The sequence below is a fragment of the Sciurus carolinensis genome, chromosome 8 (genome assembly GCF_902686445.1).
Source record: "Sciurus carolinensis chromosome 8, mSciCar1.2, whole genome shotgun sequence".
Classification (NCBI taxonomy): Eukaryota; Metazoa; Chordata; class Mammalia; order Rodentia; family Sciuridae; genus Sciurus; species Sciurus carolinensis.
In genome coordinates this window covers 16,542,631-16,552,969 of record NC_062220.1, presented here as the reverse complement: position 1 = coordinate 16,552,969, position 10,339 = coordinate 16,542,631, and the positions used below count along the sequence as shown (strand labels likewise).

The window sequence follows — 10,339 nt, the reverse complement described above, 5'->3', positions numbered from 1 at the left end:
GATCAAAGTTCTTACAAGTAAGTAACTTGAAATTTGTTGACTTTTATTTCTAACGACTGCTAATCTGTAAGTATGCTAAGCAACCTACAGGAGTTGAGGATTTTATTCAATTAAAATTATGTGAATAGAATTTGCTATAGACTAATTTAGTTCTGTCTCAGGAGCCTGGGGGTTAGGCAGTGCTAATACTAATTTCCTTAAGCCTGGACAGCCTTGGAGATACTGAGAGTTCTGAAATCCCTGGGAAGATGCTTGAGCATCAACTTAGTCATTGCTTGACTGGTTTTCCATCACTGCTAGCCTTTGATTTTAGTTTTAAGTGCTGCTAACTTCAGTTTTGGGATTTTCAGTTAGATTTATGGTGGGCTGTTTAGCCCTACAAGTATAGCAAAGACATTTTGCATGGAATATATTTTGGCCTAAAATTCTATAATAGCTAGACCTTAAAATGAGTGGTTGCTTGCTGACCAAATTCAGCATGTTGCCCTGCTTTTGTTCAACCTGAAAACTAAGAATATCTTAGACTTGTCATAGAGTCCACAGGTACTCACAAACCCTAACTTATAGCTGGCCCACCATAGCATGGGTTGTTCATCCATGAATGTGATTAATTACAGTTCAAAAATGTTTGAAAAAGCCTGTCCTACACATATGCAGACTTCTTTATCATTATTTCCTGCATAGCATTTATATTACATTAGGTATTACAAATAATTTAGAGATGGTTAAAGTATATGAGAGGACATACATAGGTTATATGTAAATTGCCATTCTATATCAGGAACTGGAACATCTGGGGAGTTTGGTATCTGCCAGAGGTCCATGAACCTACACCCCAAGCCTACTAAGGGACAAATCAGTCTTGATTTTAAGCCATTCATGGCTATGTTCAAATAGAAATTCTTTGCACTCCTTAAGAATTGGAAACCTTTCATAAATGTAGTTTGCTCTTGTCGCAACACTTAACAATTATAGCTGAATTCTTTTTCTAGTGTAAGAAATTATAAGCCAGCCTTGGGGTCCCCAAATTCAGTGGGCCTCTAAAACAAGCCTGAACACTGATAAAAGATAAAATGTAAATGTGAACGGCTACATGTTCTTTCCCCAGCATGCCTGTCCTAGAAGATGTGCAAAACTGCGACGTCTCACAGCAACAGTCTCCCCACAAACAGCAGGTGAGTGAGGAATTATCTGTCAGGAGACTGGCTGCATACTTTCGTGTTGTTCATGTCATGAGAATCAAAGATTCTCCCCATTAAAATAAATGAGTAGAAATCGTGATGGCATGTAATTATATACAAGCCGCTAATTTATTTTGTGAATACTGTAAAGGCCATAGTTGATGCTAATTTTAATTTGAACCTGATGACTATTCTAGTGGTTTGGAAAGATTTAATGATATCAACCCAGTTCTTGCCCTAACTACAAGATTTTGTCCAACTTTAGCTACAACCTTTATGGGAAAAAACCAAATATGTGTTCTAAGATTTTTGTATTCTTGATATCAGGGAAGAAAAGACATCTTCCTTGACCCTCTCCCATTCATAGACTTTCAAATCTTAGGTATATTTTGTAAAAGCTTTTTTTATATATTGTCTCCCAAGGAGAAGATGAGTATACATTTGCCAGCTGCATTCCCATGTATGCCTTATGTTCTTAGGTATAAAATCAGTTTATTACTGAATAGCATACAGAAATAAAACCAAGTTTTTAAGAAATGTGCCACTGCTCTGTGAAGATAAAATGCATTTTGCTCCTCTGGTAGATGTAGCTTCGCAGGTCTCATTTAATTTGCTGGGGGAAAAAAAAGATTTAATAGATCAATAATACAATTTTAAAAAGTCTTCTATTCATACTCAGCTGACACTGAAAACTAACAATAGAAGGCTCTCTAATATCTCTAAGGAATTATGATCCAGTATTTATCTTTGTGAATCTGGAAAGGCAATGCTAGTTTTATAGTTTAAGTTTTAGTACAGTACAGCACAGACATTATTTAGAAAAATTGGTGGTTGTTGGTTTTGAAGTTCTTAGTTTCTTGGGTTCTGTGTGTGTGTGTCACAGGGAGTACACCGGGGCTGCTCTCGTGCTGCTGCATCCAAAGCCCCTTCTCTCTGTGCTCCTCCTCTCTTGCCGCTCTCGCAGGTGGGATCACAGGCATGCATGCCTGCACCCTTTTTTTGTGGGGCGGTCATTTTTTATTTTTTTAAACGAGTTTCTTAGAGTGGTTCTAAAGTAGAATCAACACTACTTTTAAACTAGTGACCAGTTTGGCTTATCCAGTCAATTACTGGGATGCTGTCTGTGTGTATGGTTGAAAGGAAGTAAAAATTCTGACATACTGTAAACATTTCTAGAAGCTTTATATGGTAAATGCTCACAGCACCAAGGGGGGAGGGTGTGTGTGCATACAACGTAGGATTTGCCCACAGATAGGGCTTTGTGCTCAAATGTGTATTGGATTGCCATGTTAAAATTCTAAGAAAACAATATTAAAAAGTAAATTATTAAATAAGCAAAATTATTTCACCATAGTGCTAAAAACATGTCCAAGTCAACAAAAAAGAGACTAGTGTTTTGTAGATGGATATAACTTGAACTGGAAATCTATTAGGCACATTAAATAGTAAGCTAGGTTTCTTATATTTTTTAAATTTTTTTTATACCTTTATTTACTTATTTTTATGTGGTGCTGAGGACTAAACCCAGTGTCTCCACACGTGCTAGGCAAGTGTACTACCACTGAGCTATAACCCCAGACCCTCTTATATATATTTTTAACACTGCATGAAAAATTGGAAAGGAATGAAATATTAGCACAATTAGCACCTGTACTTGATTTTCCTCGACTGAATTAAATACTGGTATGTTCCTTTACACACATTACTCAATTTCCTTGTGCCCTAGTTTATTTCTTATGTAAAGGATGTGATAATCCTTTTATTTAAGATTAAAAGAAGGCATGTGAGTCATTTAATTCAGTCTGATTTTAAGCATTCAATGATGGGTCATCTTTCCAAGGAAGGAACTTAAACCCCTAAGTTCATGATTAGGTCACCTAATCGGTGATTAAAGTGCATATTACCTTGAGCTAGGGGGAAAACATCAAGACTGGTATAGGCCTGTTTTTCTGTATTCAATAGTGCCTTTCTTGGATCTACTCAGACAAAAACACAAATCTGCACCAAAAATATAAACCTCTTCTACAGCTTACTGTTTCCCCTCTCCATAGCCTATTCTGAATGGGACAGGAGAGAGAGGGCAAATCACCTTCAGCAGTAAGAGCCTCCTGACTCTGCAGTCTCAGAGGCAGCAGCTCAGAACCAACCAATCACTCTGACTATTCTCCCCTTTCCCCACACACGCCCTTACATACCAGCAACAAAAACAATGGGATTTAAGGCAAGAAATCATCAGAACCAGCACCTGGTAAGACCCTTTCCTGCAGCCTGCCTTGTATTTTGGGGCATCCCTTTCATTTGAGCAGTGTCTGCTAGTGGTTGGTATTCATGGCAACTGGTGCTGCACTAAAGCTTTTGGCTCCTCTCTGCTCAGAGGGACAAGGGAGAAAGGAGGCTGAGCCAATGTGTAAGGACCACGTGATGCCAAGGACAACACAAATACCCATTTCAGCTCCTTGACTTCCTTCAGCTCTGCAGCAATGCTTCAACCCACACAGAAAAGTGGGAGAGGTAGAATGTTGAAGCCTCAACAACTGTCTCTCATCTTGGTCCCTGTTAATCCCTTTTATTGTTTCAGACAGGGTTTTACTAAATTGCTGAGGCTAGCTTCAAACTTAGGACCCTTCTGCCTCCGCCTCCTAAATCAGTGGGGGGATTACAGGCCCTGCACCTGGCCTAAATATTGTTTTACAATAAGCCATGTCTACTTCAAAGAAGGATACCCTCCTACTAAGTTCAAAAAGTGGCAGCTGAGAAGACCTGTATCACTTACCTGTAGGGCTCGCCCCTTGGTCTCAATGGGAAGAGTAAATGCAGAAATGGCACATACAACACAGACAGATGAGAAAAGACACAGGGCTCCCAGGAATGATGCACTCATAAGAACCTGCAAGTCACAAGAGAACACTCATTATCCCTAACTTTACAATGACCCTTTGCATCATAGATAAAGCAAGGATAAGCCATACATCCCTGATGTAAAGCTGGTGTAGGCATTTTTATGTGACTGGTATTAAATATGCATGGGCCAGCTCAGACTTCTCTTTTGCATCCACCTGTCAGACATCCTAGAGTAAATATCAGTGTGTGTGTGGAAGACAAGATACCTGCCTGTTCTTCCACCTCCTCTCATACCAGTGCAACTTAACTTCTGACCTCAATTTATGCTATATCCTCTCTGCCAAAATGTCCAGTTTCCTCCTTTGGGTCTTTTTTAATTTGCTGAGGCTGACCTCAAATTTGAAATCCTCCCAAGTCACTGGGATTACAGGTGTGCACCACTATGCCTGGCTCCCCACTTCTGTTTCAACAGGATAAAACGAAGTTTTTCAGAAGATGTAATCTCAGTCTCTGAAAAGATTACTAATGCATCTTGCCTGTGTTCATAATGCATCATGTAACAATCATAACTTTCTATTTGTGTCCATATTTCCACAGTAAGAATAAATCTCTACTCAACTACCTCTCATACTGCATGTTCTCCAGGACTCTGTCCATCAGTGGCAAATAGCCAAGTCCTTGATAGTTTTCAGCTAAATCATAAGGGAAGTAACTAAGGAAAAGCAAGGCTCTTTAGAATGAAAATAGTGCAATTTGCAAAGACCTAGAAACTAGCTGGTCTAGTCCAACCTCCTCACTTTATAGATGAGCCTATGTTAAGTGACAAGTGTCAGTAACTATTGCCCTAAGTCACATACAGATCTCTAACAAGTAGCCTAGTGTTACTAGGATCCCTTAAGATGCCCAGTTTGAGAACCCAAATATTGTATGTAGTTGCCTCCCAAACAGTAAATAATTCCACTCATGCAAACAGAACCCATGATACTAACCCAATTATTTGGAATTTACCTAACAAATGACAGTTACTGGTCTCTGATTTTATCTTCCAAAATTGGTTTTCCCCAAAGAGGAGTTTGTGTTTTGCGTACTTTGCTACAAGGCTAGGAAACCAGGCTTAGGAAAGGACTAGAAATCAAGAGAGGCCAGGAAGTCTGAACCATGACCAAATCCTGCCACAATAGGACATGTATCTAGATTCTGCCCTACTATTTGCTCTAGTGTCATTGCTGCCACTTGCAATACTGGACACCAAAATTTTACCACCACCAGAATGAATTCTAAAGCCTGAGACCCTATTGTGTTGAGTTCAGGTCAGGTCATACAACTGTTCTATCAGCCAGGGTCATGAGCAACTGCCTAGTCTTTCTGCCTTCCCCAGCAGGATATAGGGTTATGCTTCATTAAAAAAAAAAAAAAAAAAGACTCCAACAACCCAATATTCAATAAATTCTGTCTAATCAAAGTCAGTTTCTATTATTTGTAAGCAAGAACTCAAGTAATATCTGATTATAAAAACTAGGGGCCCCAGGCCTGGTGGTGCATGCCTGTAGTAATCCCAGCTACTTGGGAGAAGAATTGATAGTTCAAGGCCAGCCTAGGCAATTTAGAAGGCCCTATCTCAAAATAAAAGAACTGGGGATGTAAAGCACCCCTGGGTTCAATCCCCAATATATTGAATGGAATGGGAATAACATTTAATTTGTGGAACACAATTAACATGAACAAAGTATTCAGGAATAAACATACCAAGAAATATACAAGAAATTTGAAAATTATGGGTACATAAATCTACTTTAGTTCTTAGGTGCAGTCTTGTAAAAACATAACTCTCAAAAAATGATCTATAATTCTAACAAATCAAAACCCAGTCTGATTTTGGAATCAATTTGGGGGAAAAATTTTTCTGAAATTAACATGAAAGAAAAAATATGTAAGAAAAATCAAGAAACTTGAAACCATGAGGTGGGGAGGCCTGAGAGGTTATTAGCCTAAGAGGCATTAAACGTAAAATTGCAATCATTAGCAGTATAGTGTAGGTGCCAGAATAGATCAATAAAGCACTGAGTCACAAAACATCCAAGGATCTATGGAAATCTGATTTTACTGTAACAGGTATATTAGGTCAGCTGAGAGGAGGCCCTGAGAAAGGATGATTAATGGCCCCAGAACAACCAGCTAGCCATTGTTTTGTTGCTTTTGAAAGTTAGATCCTTACCTCAGGCCTATGCATGAATTACTTGTGACTAGATCAAAGAATTTAATGTTTTAGATGAAACATTGAAAGCCTCTGCGCTTTCAGTGTTTTATAAATATTTTTAGAAACTTGGAAAAATGATCAACAAAGACCATTTAAGTATGAAACAAAACACAAACACCATAAGAGAAAATTGGTATATAAATATTTGTAGGTCAAAAAATTTTGATAATAAAATCAAAGGGCAGACAAATACCTAGTACACTAAAATGTCCAGTCTATAGAAAAACAGCAAATCATACAAGTAATTTTTTAAAAAATACATATGAATATTAAGTGAAAGATGGTCAACCTGACTAATGATGAGCAAAGTACAAATTGAGGAGATATAATTTACTGTCCACCAGATTGAAAAAGATTTAAAAGCTTACTGATTTTTTGGTCGTGAGGAAGAGGAATAGGGTGCTAGTGTGCAAATGGGTTTATAGACCTAAATTGACATTATTCCAGGAAGACATAGAAATGAGTCAAGCGGTACACGCAAGGGTGCTCAACATCCATCATCAGGGAAGTGCAGAACAAAACCACAGGGCCATGTCTCACACCATTAGGATGGCTACTGGTGTTGGTGAGAACACAGAGAAAAGGAAATCCTTCCCTGTGGGAATGTAGATTGGTGCAGCCATGATGAAAGACAATACAGAGGTTCCCAAAGATATTAAAAATAGAAAATTGTCATCTGATACAGAAGCCCTTCTGCTGGTGTATGGCCAAATTTCTACTCCTGAACTCACAGCAGCATTATTCATAATAGCCAGAACATTGTCAAAGTGTCCATCGACACATGAATGGATAAAGAAATTATGGTAGAAAGATACCATGGAATATTATTCAGACTTAATGAAGAAGTTCCTGCCATTTGCAACAACATGGAGGTGAACCTGAAGGACAATATGCTGAGTGAAATAAGCCAAGCACAAGAGACCTCACTTATGTGTGGTATCTCAAAAAGAAATCAAGTACATTGAAAATGTGTTTACCACAGGCAGGGGAAATAGGAAGATGATAATAAGTTATATCAAGGAGTATATAAATTAAAAAACAGAAGCTGGGCAAACGCCTCTAATCCAGTGATTGTAATCCTGTGACCATTTTATACAGCATCTGGAACAATGACTATATGTTAAAATAATTAGAATAGTCAGGTGGGGTGGTGGACCTCAGTAATCCCAGCAACTCAGGAGGCTGAGGCAGGAAGATCACAAGTTCAAGGCCACCCTCAGCAACTTTGCAAGGCCCTGAGCAACTTAGTGAGACTCGGTCTCAAAATAAAGGGTTGGGGATGTGCCTCAGTGGTTAAGTGCCCCTGGGTTCACTTCCTGGTACCAAAATAAATAAAAAATGATTAGAATAGCGGCATGTGTACAAAGGTATACTGTGCATATCATTCAGTGTCCTGTTTGTAAACAGCAGAAAAAATAGAAACAACTTATTCATCATCAAGTCAATGGCTGTCTAATCATGACTCATCCGTGCAAATGGAAACCTATGCACCTGCTTTAAAAAAAATGAGGTTGATCTACATTTACTGAATTAAGAGATTAGTAAGAAAAGGCCACTGTGGTTGCAACATGGAGTTGTGCAGCCACACATAGCCCAGTGTCTATATCTGTAATGCAGTGGAGGGCCTGACTCCATCTGCCTAGTAAAACCCCACACCAGGATTCCTTGCCTACTCTGGGGCAATTGAGACCTGCCTGAAAATCCTGCTCTGCGCTCTCTAGAGACTCCAATTAGGTAAGAATCCTTTTCACACGCCTAGGGGCACGATTTCAACGATCAAGCCAAATTCTGGAGGAGAGAAGGTTGTGCACCTGCCTCTGCAAGTGACTATAACATATACACAAATACACTGACTTTCATGAAGACATCCATATATTTATGGTACATTGTAAGTATGTATTCATATATAAATAAGATATCTACATATATACAAATGTTACTGTTTTACATACCTAGAGAAAAATCATGTATGCATAGAAAAGCACCAGGAAGAACATACCCCAAAATATTAGCTGTGGTTATCTCTGATGATGAAGTTACTGGGAATTTTTCCTTTCTAGTAACACATATCTGTATTTGAAATTTTACAAGTATTTTTATTTCAGAAAAAAATGTTTTAAAGGATTATAAACCATTACTATAAAATGAGGAAAGCAATTAGCTATACTTCTAATTCAATAAATTAAAAAAACTAATCTGACACACTCTATTGAACAATAAAGACAAAAGTCAAATTAGAAAAAAAAATTACAGTTGACAAATTGATCAAAGAACTATTTTAGAAAAAAGCTAACTATGACAAGTTAAAATCGTGGACTTAAGAATATTAAGAGATAATCACTAATGAAATGAAAAGAACCATAAGGTAAATCTCCCCACAGTTCTTTGTTGATAAATTTGAAAGAAGTCAATATTCAGTAATGTTCTGAAATTTACTAAAAAACAGAAAAATACAAAAAAAAGGGGGGCTAAACAAAATTCAAAAAAGGACTGAGGATATGGCTTAGTGGATAAGCGCCCCCTGGGTTCAAGGCCCTGACCCAAAAAATGAAGTAAACAAAAGTAGAGAGAATGACTGAGAAATAGAAAGGCCAGTGGTCCAATTTCAGAATACAGTGTTTAGCTTTAAATGTAAAATGACTTGGAATGTAAGAAAGGCAGCTGGAGGGCAGAGCAGAATGAGAAGTTACGAGCAGTTAACTCCAGAGAGAAAATTCCCAGCCCCTTGCCGCACAGGACTTGAGAAGGAAGCTCCCTTCTCCAACACCTGATAGATAAACTCTGTACCTGCCAGAAGGCACTCAATCCAAGGGCGCTTTCTGAGCACCAGAGAACAAAGGGAGATATGGAAAACTAAAGGCATATTTGTTTAAATAACCCAATAACACAGTTGCCTCCCATTGTGAATTAGCATATGCATATCAGATAAAATCTTCCATTTTGTTTAATGGGTTTGGCTTATTTTGCTTAGCATGATATTCTCCAGCTCCACCTATCTACTGGCAAGTACCATAATTTCATTCTTCTTTAAGGCTGAGTAGTATTCCATTGTGTACATATACCACAGTTTCTTTATCCATTCATCTGTCAAAGGGCATCTAGGTTGGTTCCACAATCTAGGTATTGTGAATTGAGCTGCTATAAACATTGATGTGGCTGCTTTATTGTAGTATGCTAATGTTAAGTCCTTTGGGTATAAACCAAGGAGTCGGATAACTGGGTCAAAAGGAAGGTCCATTCCAAGTTTTCTGAGGAATCTCCACACTGCTTTCCAGAGTGGCTGCACCAATTTGCAACTCCACCAGCAATGTATGAGTGTGACTTTTCCCCCACATCCACACCAACATCTATTATTGTTTGTGTTCTTAATAATAGTCATTCTAATTGGAGTAAGATGAAATCTTATTCAGTCATAAAGAAGAATAATATTATGGCATTTGCAGATAAATGGCTGGAATTGGAGAATATCATGCTAAGTGAAATAAACCAATCCCAAAACACCAAAGGCTGAATGTTTTCCCTGATAAGCGGATGATGATATATTATGGGGGTTGGGGGTGAGGGGTAAGAAAAGAATGGAGGAACTTTACATTATGTAGAGGGAAATGAGAGGGAGGAGGGGGCGGGGGTATGAAAGATGGTGGAATGAGACAGACATCATTACCCCGTGTACATGTGGGATTACAAAAATGGTATGAATCTACTTTGTGCACAACCATAGAAATGAAAAGTTGTATCCCATTTGTGTACAGTGAACCAAAATGCAGTCTGTAAAAATTTTTTAAATTAGTATTTTTTTTAAAAAATGAATAAATAAATAACCCAATATGAGACAGTAAAACCTAGGTGACATTCAGGATTGTGCGACCCAATGTACTCAGCCAACGAGGAACCTGAGGGGGTATCTTGCACTCTAGGGGAGAAAATGCTGGCTGTACCCAGTCTGAGTGTCCCTGACCGCCAGGCACCTGATCTGGTGAGACCGTCATTAAAGTGAGGCCTGCTTTTGGCTGAACCTGTGCCTCTTAGTCCCTGGTTTAGGTCTGCATGCTTCTTACAA

At 38.4% G+C, this 10,339-nt stretch overlaps 1 protein-coding gene across 5 annotated transcripts in view; it reads right to left on the bottom strand.

Annotated features, from left to right (window-relative positions):
• Positions 1-772: 772 nt before the first annotated feature.
• Positions 773-10,339, bottom strand: part of Svopl (SVOP like) — a 67,884-nt gene continuing 58,317 nt past the window's right edge. For all 5 annotated transcript variants that reach the window (XM_047560488.1, XM_047560491.1, XM_047560490.1 and 2 more), the window contains 2 exons: positions 3,955-4,068; positions 773-1,794 (listed from right to left, as the gene is read on the bottom strand). In XM_047560488.1, coding sequence (XP_047416444.1) covers positions 1,783-1,794; positions 3,955-4,068 — 126 coding nt within the window. In that variant the 3' untranslated portion in view covers positions 773-1,782. The remainder of the gene's footprint in view (positions 1,795-3,954; positions 4,069-10,339) is intronic.